This window comes from Staurois parvus, unplaced genomic scaffold (genome assembly GCF_062004578.1).
Source record: "Staurois parvus isolate SC_StPar_1 unplaced genomic scaffold, SC_StPar_1.0 ptg000390l, whole genome shotgun sequence".
In the NCBI taxonomy this organism is placed as follows: domain Eukaryota; kingdom Metazoa; phylum Chordata; class Amphibia; order Anura; family Ranidae; genus Staurois; species Staurois parvus.
Window position 1 is genome coordinate 11841305 of NW_028318186.1, and position 14441 is coordinate 11855745.

General features: G+C 41.6%; 1 protein-coding gene across 18 annotated transcripts in view; it reads left to right on the forward strand.

Annotated features, from left to right (window-relative positions):
- OTOF (otoferlin) overlaps window positions 1–14441 on the forward strand; it is a 547586-nt gene that overhangs the window by 510312 nt on the left and 22833 nt on the right. For 9 of the 18 annotated variants that reach the window (XM_089686080.1, XM_089686077.1, XM_089686086.1 and 6 more), the window contains 3 exons: window positions 3641–3739; window positions 10713–10954; window positions 11312–11490. In XM_089686080.1, the coding sequence (XP_089542206.1) occupies window positions 3641–3739; window positions 10713–10954; window positions 11312–11490 (520 nt within the window). Of the gene's footprint in view, window positions 1–3640; window positions 3740–3951; window positions 4051–10712; window positions 10955–11311; window positions 11491–14441 lie in introns of all 18 variants that reach the window. The other 9 variants (XM_089686076.1, XM_089686082.1, XM_089686087.1 and 6 more) reach the window with 1 other exon arrangement.

The window sequence follows — 14441 nt, forward strand, 5'->3', positions numbered from 1 at the left end:
TGGACTTGATGTAATCATTCCATTTTGAAATAGTAGGGCAAGATCTTGGTATCCTGGTTGGGACAGCAAAATCCATGAGGACCCTAGGAGACATGAGAAACAAGCCGGTCACCTAACAATAAGACCTGATGACCTGATTTATGTCCAATCTACTGTACACTGTTCAAAATAATTAAAGGAACACTTTGAAAACACATCAGATATCAATGGAGAAAAATATCATGCTGGATATCTATACTGATATGGACTGGGTAATGTGTTAGGAATGTAAGGATGTCCCATCATTTGATGGAAATGAAAATTATCAACCTACAGTGGACTGAATTCAAAGACACCCTGACAATCAAAGTGAAAAAATGATGCAGCAGGCTAGTCCATTTTTCTGAAATTTCATTGCAGCAACTCAAAATGGTTTGTATGGCCCCCACGTGCTTGTATGCATGCCTGACAACGTCGGGGCATGCACCTAATGAGACGACGGATGGTGTCCTGGAGTATTTCTCCCAGATCTGGACCAGGACTTCACTGAGCTCCTGGACAGTCTGAGGTGCAACCTGACAGCATCGGATGGATTGAAAAATGATATCTCAGAGGTTTTCTATTGGATTTACATCAGGTGAGCGTGGGGGTCATTCAATGGTATTAATTCCTTCATCCTCCAGGAACTGCCTGCATACTCTCGCCACATGAAGCTGGGCATTGGTATGCACCAGGAGGAATTCAGGACCCGCTTCACCAACCTAGGGTCTGACAATGTGTCCAAGGATTTAATCCTGATACCTAATGGCAGTCACGGCGCCATTGTCTAGCCTGTAGAGGTCTGTGCGTCTCTCCATGGATATGCCTCCCCAGACCATCACTGAAACGGTCATGCTGAACAATGTTACAGGCAACATAACATTCCCACAGCTTCCCCAGACCCTTTCACGTCTGTCACATGTGCTCAGGGTGAACCTGCACTCATCTGTGAAAAGCACGGGGCGCAAGTGGCGGACCTGCCAATTCTGATGTTCACTGGTAAATGCCAATTGAGCTCTATGATGCCAGGCAGTGAGCATAGGGTCCACTAGAGGACATTGGGCCCTCAGGCCACCCTCATAAAGTCTGTTTCAGATTGTTTGTTCAGAGACATTCACACCAGTGGCCTGCTGGAGGTAATTTTGTAGGGCTCTGGCAGTGCTCATCATGTTCCTCCTTGCACAAAGGAGCAGATATCGGTCCTGTTAATGGGTTAGGACCTTCTACGACCCCGTCCAGCTCTCCAAGAGTACATGCCTGTCTCCTGGAATCTCCTCCATGTTCTTGAAACTGCTGGGAGATACAGCAAACCTTCTGGAAATGGCACATACTGATGTGCCATTCTGGAGGAGTTGGACTGCCTGTGCAACCTCTCTAGGGTCCAGGTATCACCTTATGCTACCAGCAGTGACACTGACCCTAGCTAAATGCAAAACTAGTGAAAACAGTCAGAAAAGATGAGTAGGGAAGACAATGTCAGTTGCCTCCACCTGTAAAACCATTTCTGTTCTTGGGGTCATCTCATTGTTGCCCATCTAGTGCACCTGTTGTTCATTTAATTAACACCAAAGCAGCTGAAACTGATTAACAACCCCCTCTGCTAGTTCACTGACCAGATCAATATCCAAGGAGTTTAACTGACTTGATGCTATACTCTGATTAAAAAGTGTTCCTTTAATTTTTTTGAGCAGTGTATATGCAAATATCTGATTTATCCAAAGCCTTTTCCTGTTACCAAGACCACATTGCCAAAAATATTTTTATTCTAAGCTTCCATGAAAACCAAAGATAGTTTAGTATTGTACTTTGCTTCATAACCATGTCAAAGCTGAACTGTAGCCATTTAGAGGAACCCAGGCCATGTGGCTGTACCAGTGTTTTTGTCTGAAAATGTTACCATTTTAACTCTTCACCTTTTTACTTGTTTCAATTTCTGTTGGAGAATTGGCTCCTGTCCAATTGTATGACTGCAGAGCCACAATACAAGAACTGGTCTGAAGGAGGTATTAAGGAAAACATGCTCTGCCATGCTATTGTCTATAAATGTAATGTTGCTATGGAAAAATGATGATGGCATGTTGGTGGCTGATCTGTGCTGAATCACAGGGGCTTCTGTACAAAGTGGTCTCAGATATACTCCATCTGCCAACATGGGCTTTCAATAGGGAAAACAGCAAGTGATTTTAAATGCAATAACTTGGAATTCACAGGTAATACATAGTGAACATCTTACAACATACCTAGGTATTAGAAATACAAATACTCTACTGTGGTGGCTAAAGATCAGCTTTATTATCCAAAAGCCAATAAAACAAAACTCATTGTTTAAATTGTGACCTGCATATCTTGTATTATAAAGTCTGTATCAATGGATACTGAAGCTATAGAAAGAATGCTGCTATTCTATTCAACTGGCAGGACACTATGTTTAGATATTGGTACACTGAGTGAGCCTTTCGCCATGAACCACTTTATGTCCTTTTACACCATATAACCTTGAAGGAACATTATTTAAATTGAACCCATTATATCATAATAGAGAGACTTATGCCACAGTGTTCTATCTGTAGGAATGCAACATAATTTCTGAAGGATTTGCTTAAATGTATTTTCTGCTGTGTCCAGACACAAAACTTGCTATTGTGTTGTTTTAGCTTAAAAGTGTTTGATAAGATATCACCCTGAACTTACCAAGTAATAGCATGGCAGATGAACCAGTTCCTCCAGTTGACAATTATTATGGAGCCCAATTATCTACTTTGCTGGACAATAGGCATTGCCTCTTGAAATAATTATATCACTTGGCCTTCTGTGCACCAGTTGGGTGGATTCAAGATTCCAAAATAAAGCATATGATCTAGAACTTCTAAACAATTCACCGTGTTCTTAGCCCCTATGCCAATGTCTCTGGCCAGTAGAAACACTAATAGAACTGAATTGGGGAGGCTACAGATCAGCCTTAAGCTTTCAATTGACAATTAAAATTAATAAATTTAAGACGTGACCTTGTATGTTTTGCATTATGAATTAGCCTTGTATTGGTGGGTACTAAAGCTACACTGCTATTCTGGGCAACTGGCAGGACATCATATTTGGATGTTGGTACACCGCCTAAGGGTTTGCCATGAACAACTTCTGACCATTCAGGGATACACTGTATAACTGTAAAGGGGCATTATTACAGTACAAGCCATTATATCCTAATGAGGCATTACATTGTATCTGTGTCTAAAAGAAGAGTGTTCTATCTGTAGGATTTCAACCTAATTTCTGAAGGCTTTACCAAAGTTTATTTTCTGCTTAGCTCAGACAGAATCTTGATATTGTATTGTTTTAGTACAAAAGTGTTTGATAATTTTGATATCACTCTGAACTCGCCAAGTAATATCCTGGCAGATGAACCAGTTTCTCCAGTTGGTAATCATTATGGAACCCAACTGTCCACTATGCTGGAAAATAGGCATTACCTCTTAAAATAATGACATCTCTTGGACTTCTGTCCATCAATTGGGTGGATTCAAAATTCCAGAACAAAGGAGATTATCTAGAACCTCCAGACAATTCCCCGTGTTCTCAGTCCATATGTGGCCACGTCTCACTTGTCTCACTATCTCCTTGCCAGATACGAGCTTAGAGTGATAATTTGGAATACCGATGAGGTAATCCTGGAAGATGATGATTACTTCACAGGAGAAAAGTCTAGTGACATTTTTGTCAGGGGGTACGTACCAGTGAAAAAAGGTTGACTTTGTGTTGTGTGTGGGCTTCTGTGTACACTTGTGGCGCACACACCAGTTCCCATGCTGCCTTTGTTGCCGGTTTTACGCTTTTGTGTTGTGTGTGAATAACAGAATTTTGCTTTTTTTTGCTCCCTTTTTTTTTGTTTGATTTCTTTGTCTACCTCATGTTTACCGTCGCACTCTTGAAAACTAGTTTTGAACTACGTGTTATAATTTGGAACACTGATGAAGTGATTCTAGAAGATGATGCTTTCATGACAGGAGAGAAGATGTCAGACATCTATGTCAAGGGGTAATGATGCACGGCCCGGAGCCTTCTAGCACCCACACCCTACCCTACCCCCCCATCCCTTCTAACCTGCCTAACCCTCTTCCCTGGGCGCAGTAATTGTGCATATCCCCTGTCACTCATCACTGCTTGTGTCACTGCACTGAACTGCACTGGTCTGCTACACCCTTTTGCTTGCTCGCTCCCATCTCTAGCTGGTCTTTGGGTTGCAATGTGGTGGATCTATTGGGTTTTTTTGATGCCATGAAAATACTCTTCAGTTTTTGAGGTCCTGAAATTGGTTATATTTCACCGATTTTTTTATGTTTGCAAGAAAATTGCTGGACACTTCCAAGGACATAACTCAAATTGTCACCACCTTTTGCAGGCTAATATGCCCGGATTTAAAATGTATTTATCTGCTTTGACCGCTGCAAATTGGAAATACCATTGATTCAAAGTTTTCTTTACCAAAACAATTAAACAATAGTCCATAGAAGAAAATGCTCTGATGATAAAGATACAACTCTCCTAGGTGATCCATAGGACTAACCCTTTTGTAAGGACAACCATATCAGAGTGCACTTTGTTGATATGGGCCACCAATTAATTTAGATAACCACAGATCTGTATAATATTTGTATTAACCTATAAAATTTCATAATATTCATTACCAGGAAAAATATAGAAAATTTGTTAAAGTAAACATCAGCTAAGAAGTTGGTATTAATTCCAAATGACTTTACTCTTTGCAAATTGGGCCCTCCAAAACACAAGAAAATATATATATATATATATAATAAAATATAATACATTTTGATTTACATCAATCTTAGTGCTGATTCACATGTGTGGTGCGGATTGAAGCTCAGGTTTCACACAACTAATTGCCACAGTAGTTGTTCAGCAGTTCAGGTCAGGTTTAGATCAGGTTCAGGTCAGGATTTTATCCTGTTCACAACTGATGACATGTGCAGTTTAGAAACTGTTCCCATAAAAGTCAATAGCCTGTAATCCACACCTGAACCAGACCTCACTACTCAGAAATCGGACAGCACTCTTTTTCAAACTGCACTGAATCCACATAGATTCCACACTGCCAGTGCACTGGACATATGTGAATAGGCACTAGGAAGCAATGTTTTTTCACATGTCAAGCAGATTGGTTGCGGTTCAAATCGTATCCAAAGCACATATGTGTGAACCAGCACTTGTTCTGAATTGAGGTACTTGATATACTGGAACTGACTTAAGTACACCAACAAAATTAGCCACAAAAAAAAAAAAATGATTAATAATTCAGATATAGATATACTGTACAACTATTTTCTATGTTTTCTAATCTAAGAGTAGAAGGTGGAAGATAATTGGCTTTTTAGATATGGATACACGGATTTATTAACTTATTTTCTAACCTAAGAATAGAACCTGGATGATAATAGAGTTGAACTGTTTCTCAAACAGCATTTAGGGTTTCACTAAATTTTTACAGAAATAATGACTCTTAGAATTTGCACAGAGGCAGGGCTAAAAGTAGACATTTTATGGCAGTTACCAAAATTTTAATTCCCTCCACTTACACCCCAGCTCACTTTTTTGGATATAAAAAGATGAAGTAAAAAACCTCTAGCCATCTCATCTTTACTAGCAGAAATATTTAAAAGGCACTATCATGTACTTAAACTTTAGCAGAAACAGTTATGTTGTTTAGGATCCACCATCTCCACCTAATATAGGGTAAATGTTCTGAACCAAATTGATTTCTAGTCCCAACCCCTGGTGTCCTGATGTCCACCCTCAGCACTGGAGAGGTCTTTCTCGCCCTGGTTCCACCACACAATCCCACTAGCTAGCGATGCCTCCAGGAGTGGGTGTGTCTGCATACAGTGTGATTCATGTGTTTGCACCAAGGTTTACAATAAGAGGGCTTTTATTTGCACAGTATGAAATGGTTTTTGCATTGTGTTCCCAGATTCCAGGTAAGTGCCTTTCATACCTCCTTGTTTCTGAGAGGGTCCTTAAATTTAGCTGCTGACCATACTCAGCAAAAACAGCCATGCAAACCAAAGATCTAGGGCAAACACCATGGCAGCCATGTTGTATATTAGACTTATATTTTGGAACAGGTAAAATCACATTAATGTGTTGAGTATTTTATGGGTTGGTCCAGTATTTATTACATTTAGCCAAATTATTAGGAGACAGTGACATTTCTATAGTTTATGTAAAGGTACACTACAGTGAAGATGAGAAATGTAAATTACCCTTCATTTGCCTATGCAGGGCAAAGGAAAGGGTCACGTAACTCCCCTCTCACCATCAGCATGAACAAATATTTCCTCACTCCATATAACCACTTCTGGATATGTGGTAGAGCTGGTGTCTCGTGATTGGAATATTGCTGTCACATGGAATTGGAGAAATAGCCCAAACGCCTGTATCACCTCTGACAAATCAGTTTGGAGCTTATACAATACTTTCTTTTTACAGCCTTATGGCTTAACGGAGAGCATGGAAAGGTGAGTATATCTTGCTGGGGAGGGTGGAGGAGTTTATGTGACCCTTATCCTTTGCCTTGCTTGTACAACGGAAGGGGTCACTTTAAAATAGAACTATGGCCTCCCATGCATATTATGTGCCACAGCACTTAATTATTAATGCTTTTGCACTTGTGGTTTTCTTTTACGCCCCCTAAAAAGCCCCACAAATTCCAATTTAAGCCTGCTAGTGAAGCCCTTCTAATCCAGATTTTTGTATTGGAGCAGCAATGATGGTGCACTGCTCCTAAATTCAGAGCAGAGCTGCAACTCTCATGTAGTCTTCGTTTTCCTGCACCACATTTCAATGGAAAAATGCCACAGTTGATGTGGCCATTGGCATTTTCACTGCTGATTCACAAGCCTGTGGATTGTCAGTCAGTGCCTGGCCACATCTAGCCCTGCCTACTAATTTTTGGATTGACAGCACTAGCTCTGTTGCTGAAACCCACCCAGTGTGAGCTGCAGTGTCTGGGAGGGGAAGTATGTGAGACACAAATTGTATAATGGAGGATTACCTCAGTCAGGAATATGTAAAGGATGCTTTTTGCTTACTTTATGAGGCTTATGCATCACAAAGTAACTACATTTGGGACTTGTTAAGGCTAATTGGGACTTGTTAGGATTCCTCAAAAACAATGGCTGCTTCCTTTATGTCTATGTAACAAACACGTTTACAACAACTTTTGGGCCTTCCAGTAACAAGGAGGTTATCTGTAGAGAGAAAGCTGACTGTGAAGGTGAAGATGATGCATCAACGGAGTATACTGCATGCAACATTTCCTTTCATTTTCCTTCATTCATGTCTACACTAAAATCTGTTAACAAGATATCTACATGACTAGCTCTGTACTTCATCCCTGTGTGGGGCATGTGGGTTTATGTCTGTGTGCACTTTCTGCTGTGGATGTTTAGCATGTAAATGTTATTTTGCTCAATAATGTCTATTTAATATACTGTATACATAAATGTTTGTTAGAAAAAACTGTTATAGGAGATTTGTCATCAAAGGGTCAGTCCACTCTAAACTGGTCAGCTGACTCTCACACTGGAATCTTTTACCAATCAAGGACTATCCTCCACAGTTCATGGACTAAACCTTCAGCTGCAGCCATTTTAGGTCCAAAGCCCAATCTTCAAGACTTTGTATCTTCTTACACTTCCTTCCCTCTGTAGGCCAACCCTTCTATCCCAGTTGACGGGCTAGCCTTATTATTATACTAGCAAGCTAAGATGTCATAGCCACACAAGATACACAAATCCTGAAGTCAGAGAGTCTAGAAGGGGTAGTTTGTCTACTCTGCACACCTTAAACTGACGGTTAAAAAAAGAGCATACTAATGATGTTTTTTTTTTCATAATTGTAAGGACCTAAAGCAGGTAAAACATAGAATACTAGTCCACCAACAAAAAGTACAAATTGTGCAGGGACAACAATGAAAACCCAGCTGAATTGTCCCTAGCAGCAACAACACACTAGGCCATGGCCTGCGATGGCTAAACAAATTCTGACCTTCCTGTCTTCCTTCTGTGTATTCATTATTATTATTATTATTATACAGTATTTATAAAGCGCCAATAGTTCGCTCAGCGCTGTACATTACAAAGGGAGACAGAACATGTGACAGAACAATACCAATACAATGCAAAACATGAGGGGATCGAGGGCCCTGCTCTTTCGAGCTTACAATCTAGGAGGGAGGGGATGGTGGCACAGGAGGAGATAGCTGTGGGGGAAGGAGTGGTAAGAAGAGTGGAGGAGGTCAGCAAGTTAGCAGGGGGTGGGGTAGGCTTCCCTGAAGAGATGGGTTTTCAGGGTGCGCCTAAAGAAGAGGAGAGTAGGTGATAATCTGATGGGTTGGGGCAGGGAGTTCCAGAGGATGGGTGACACCCTGGAGAAGTCCTGGAGGCGGGCATGGGAGGAGGAGACCAGGGAACTAGAGAGAAGGAGGTCTTGTGAGGAGCGGAGTGTGCGTGCTGGGCGGTAGTTGGATATTAGGTCAGAGATGTAGTACGGGGCAGTATGGTGGACAGCTTTGTACGTCAGCGTTAGGATTTTGAATTTGATCCGTTGCGCAATCGGAAGCCAGTGGAGGGATTGGCAGAGGGGGGTGGCGGAGACAGAGCGGTTGGAAAGGTGAATGAGTCTGGCAGCCGTATTCAGGATCGACTGAAGCGGGGATAGCCAGCGGCGAGGCAGGCCGGTGAGGAGGGAGTTGCAGTAGTCGAGTCGTGATATGATGAGGGAGTGGATGAGCTGTTTAGTGGTTTCTGGGGTTAGGAACGTGCGGATTTTGGCGATGTTGCGGAGGTGGAGTCTGCACGAGTTTGTTAAAGATTGGACTTGGGGCTGGAAGGATAGGTTGGAGTCCAGAATGACACCAAGTACTCTGGCCTGCGGGGGCGGGTTTGATGGTAGCGTTGTTGGATGTGACGGAGAAATCAATGGGGGGTGGTGTCCGGGCTGGGGGGAAGACAAGAAACTCTGTTTTGGAGAGGTTCAATTTAAGGAAGTGGAGCGACATCCAGTCTGATATGTCGCTCAGCAGGTGTGTGATTCGGGCTGAGACCAAGGGGGTGAGGTGGGGGGTTGAGAGATAGATTTGTGTGTCGTCGGCATAGAGGTGGTAGTTGAAGCCGTGAGAGTGTATGAGTTGGCCAAGGGAGGAGGTATAGATGGAGAAGAGAAGGGGTCCGAGGACAGAGCCTTGAGGGACCCCAACAGAGAGGGGGAGTGAGGGGGAGGTGGTAGCATTATAGGTAACGCTGAAGGAGCGTTGTGACAGGTAGGATGAGAGCCAGAAATGTCAGCAAACCTTAACTGGATGAGGAGCTATGAAGTCAACTTTACAGATAATAAACAGCCATTGTCTGATGCAACCGATTAACATTTATTTAGTACCAACATTGCATTGGTGTATTGATGCTTGTAAGCCCTCAGATCTGTAAACCTTCTGGATTTTTATATATCTACAGGACTTCAAAAATAAATGTTACCTCTAGAGTTGGCTTTGTGGGGGTCACCTTCCTTCTGATACATGATATTAATGAATATTGTAACTGGAAGAGTAAGACCTTCCCCAACCCATGTAAAGGTTGCAGCAGGAACATGGAACTGGGAACTAAAATGTAGTCTTCTGACAACCAGATACTCAAAGCCCAACTACAGGATATTTGAAAGATTCTCCATTGCAGTGGGACTGTCCATGCACCGTGACCACCATCTGTTTTTAGATCTAGGGGGGATCAGAAAAGAAGATTTACTTATCTGATCCTGTACACTGCTAGATCAAGGGACAGTCCACTGCTGGAGCATAGGGGAGCACCATGCGCTGGTGGATCAGAGTAAACCTGCTTTTACTACCCCTTAGACTAATTCAGCAGTTAACCCTTGCAGTACAGGTACAACCCCGCTGCAAAGGAGAATTTTCAGATTTCCTTGAGTTGGCTTTTTAAACGCCTTCCAACATATCAGCTTCTCTTTAGTATATTTTGACTGGACTGACTCTTTGATAGGCAAAATTATTTTGTATTATTGAATTTAGCTTCAAAAGTGGGGCAATATTTTAATAGCTTTAGACAAAGTTTAGGCATTTAGAAGTCTTCGTTGGTCTGAAGCTAAATGTCAACAGTTGAGCTCTGCTGTTTAGATTTCATAAGTAGAGCAAACAACTAACTGGATTAAGTGCACAATTTTTTTAAGTAATGGCAGTTTTCTAGTTCTGCATGCAATGTAGAGATATCCATTTTTTTTGCTTTGAAGTATACTAGAAAGTGTTCCTTCTGATGTGGATTTTCAGAACCCATTTTTGGACTCTGCTGGACCTCATATTTGTCATACCTAGATAATATTGGCATGCATATAGTCTTCATTCAAGTGGATTTTTCATCCACCACTATCTGAACAGTTGCTAACTGGGCAAGACAGTTGTTTGTCCCCCATGACCATTCAAAGTATTAACAAGTTAAGCCTAAAACAACCCTGTCTGCCACAATATGGAGGTAGTGACTTGTATAAAAGTTGCCTTACACAAGTTCTAGTAAGTAATCCCCACTCTCCCCAGTATTAGAGCATGACATTACAGGTAATGATCCTTAGCATTTTGTATGTAAGTATTCCTTCTGACTGTCTCTGGATGGGACATGTAGGTGGCTGAAGGGACAACAGGAGGATAAGCAAGACACAGATGTCCACTATCACTCTCTTACTGGTGAAGGCAACTTCAACTGGAGGTTCATCTTTCCATTTGATTATCTGGTGGCTGAGGAAAAGATTGTCATCTCCAAGAAGGAGTCAATGTTCTCCTGGGATGAGACGGAGTACAAGATTCCAGCACGCCTTACCCTACAAGTCTGGGATGCCGACCACTTCTCTGCTGATGACTTCCTGGGTATGACTATACATTACATAATGTACACTGTACAGACGGTGATTGTGTATATTGTACCTAACATTGACCATGTAATGCTTCTCTTAAAGTTAATACTTTTGTGACAAGCTAATGAAGGTTCAGGGATAACAATGTGTGCCAAGGTTGCATAATTAAGCCATTACAAGGGGATCTTACAATTTCTTTTGTTATTTAATATATTTTACTTTTGAAACAATGTAGGAAGAGACCTTCCCTACTGCAGTAATTAGAACAATGTTTGGGGGTAAGGGGGGAAATTTGGGTCAATTTTCAAATCCTTCAAGGCAGTTTCAGTTTGTAGCATATTACTGCATTCGTCCTATTACTCTCCTACAGGCGCCATCGAGTTAGACTTGAACCGTTTCCCTAGAGGAGCAAAGACGGCGAAGCAATGCTCCATAGACATGGTGGCACCTGAGGTGGATTTGCCAATGGTCTCTATCTTCAAACAGAAGAGGGTGAAAGGATGGTGGCCATTCGTTGCCAGAAATGAAAATGATGAACTTGAACTCACTGTAAGATGCCAAATGTTTTCTCCTAAAAAAAATATTAGCAGCCATTTTTAAACTTTGATCCAGGTTGGACGATTTCATTGAGTTTCCCACTGAAAGGTGGCTTTATCCTTGTTGGCCATCCTGCAAATTTAAATGTGGTGACACAGTCAAGAAAATGTGTAGAATGAGCTGATATCCACCAAATCTATGTGTACATGGTTGATTTTCACAGTATATTCCAATTTGTATTATGTTAAAATATCATGTTTTAAAAAAGTGTATGAAGAACCATTTTTCCTTAGTTTTGATGGAACAGTTAAGCCCTCTGTCAACTTTTTTTTACCTGTCTACGTCCCCATCGGGGAGATTAAACCCTCTACTGGTCCGGGTGACCATTGTTGACACTGAGACAGCTCTCATAGATGGGAATTCCATTAACCTTGTTGAGATTTCCTTTCATTTGCCGAGTTTCATCTCCAGGACAGGAAGTGAAGGGAAATCTCCCCAGCATGACACAAGCAGCAAAAAAAGAAAAAAATAATTTGAGTGTACACTTCCCTATTCTATCCAAATACAACCAAAAACCTATGATTAAGTTATAACTAAAGCTTTTTTTTGATGTCAGGTTTTTATTGCTGTCTGTGTCCCCATTAGGGAAATTCACCCTCTCTAATTGTCTTGTTTACCATTATGAAAGGTAAAAGGAAAACCCATATTTTGGGTTGTCACCAGACCTGGGATAGAGGGGGACTCTTTCATTGGGGGACACTAGTTCTGGTGACAGCAAGGAAGTCCCTTGTTTTGGAGGGATTTCCTCTCACTTCTTGTTTTGGCTATTGGACAGGACATGAAGGGAAATCTCATTGGGACATACAGTGGGGCAAAAAAAGTATTTAGTCAGCCACCAATTGTGCAAGTTCTCCCACTTAAAAAGATAAGAGAGGCCTGTAATTGGCATCATAGGTAGACCTCAACTATGAGAGACAAAATGAGAAAACAAATCCAGACAATCACATTGTAGACAATGTAGACATTGTAGACAAATCCAGACAATCACATAAGTATTTGGTCAATATCAAAAGTTCATCTCAATACTTTGTTATATATCCTTTGTTGGCAATGACAGAGGTCAAACGTTTCCTGTAAGTCTTCACAAGGTTGGCACACACTGTTGCTGGTATGTTGGCCCATTCCTCCATGCAGATCTCCTCTAGAGCAGTGATGTTTTGGGGCTGTCGCTGGGCAACACGGACGTTCAACTCCCTCCAAAGGTTTTCTATGGGGTTGCGATCTGGAGACTGGCTAGGCCACTCCAGGACCTTGAAATGCTTCTTATGAAGCCACTCCTTCATTGCCCGGGTGGTATGTTTGGGATCATTGTCATGTTGGAAGACCCAGCCACGTTTCATCTTCAATGCCCTTGCTGATGGAAGGAGGTTTGCACTCAAAATCTCACAATACATGGCCCCATTCATTCTGTCCTGTACATGGATCAGTCGTCCTGGTCCCTTTGCGGAGAAACAGCCCCAAAGCATGATGTTGCCACCCCCATGCTTCACAGTAGGTATGGTGTTCTTTGGATGCAACGCAGCATTCTCTCTCCTCCAAACACGACGAGTTGTGTTTCTACCAAACAGTTCTATTTTGGTTTCATTTGACCATATGACATTCTCCCAATCCTCTTCTGGATCATCCAAATACTCTCTAGCAAACTTCAGACGGGCCCGGACATGTACTGGCTTAAGTAGGGGGACACGTCTGGCACTGCAGGATCTGAGTCCCTGGCGGCGTAGTGTGTTACTGATGGTAGCCTTTGTTACGTTGGTCCCAGCTCTCTGCAGGTCATTCACTCGGTCCCCCCGTGTGGTCCTGGGATTTTTGCTCACCGTTCTTGTGATCATTTTGACCCCACGGGGTAAGATCTTGCATGGAGCCCCAGATCGAGGGAGATTATCAGTGGTCTTGTATGTCTTCCATTTTCTAAGTATTGCTCCCACAGTTGATTTGTTCACACCAAGCTGCTTGCCTATTGCAGATTCAGTCTTCCCAGCCTGGTGCTGGTCTACAATTTTGTGCCTGGTGTCCTTCAACAGCTCTTTGGTCTTCACCATAGTGGAGTTTGACGTGTGACTGTTTGAGGTTGTGGATAGGTGTCTTTTATACCGATAACAAGTTCAAACAGGTGCCATTGATACAGGTAATGAGTGCAGGACAGAGGAGCCTCTTAAAGAAGAAGGTACAGGTCTGTGAGAGCCAGAAATCTTGCTTGTTTGTAGGTGACCAAATACTTATTTTCCACCATAATTTGCAAATAAATTCTTTCCAAATCAGCCAATGTGATTGTCTGGATTTTTTTTCTCATTTTGTCTCTCATCGTTGAGGTCTACCTATGATGCCAATTACAGGCCTCTCTCATCTTTTTAAGTGGGAGAACTTGCACAATTGGTGGCTGACTAAATACTTTTTTGCCCCACTGTAGATGGCAAACAACACTGAGAGGGTAAATCTGGGTACACACAATAAGAAAATTGGGAGAACCTTTGTCCGGATTTCCACAATGTTTCACAGCAAGTCAAACCCGAGGATGGTACTAATTGTATGAAAATTTTCAAAACAACATACATATTAATCATTAGTTCCGTTCACGTACGAGAAAAATTTTGGAGTTTGCCCTTTCAGAAATTTTCATTTGGAAAGGCTGAATCGGATGTCAAAAGTTGTGTACACACTGTGTGAAAATTAAACAATCATTCAGAATTTTTCTTCTGATTTTGTGCACCCAGCTTTAGTTCTACTTTTAGGCTTTTTAAACCAAAATGTTCTTAAAATATAAAAGCTTTGTGATTCACTTTTTTTCCAATTCAATGTAAAATGTCAAAAATATTCTGACTTTACATACACTTTTGTCTTGGAAAGTTTATAGATAGGCAACTCTTATCTTAATATTGATCAGCGGTTCCAAAATAATAATA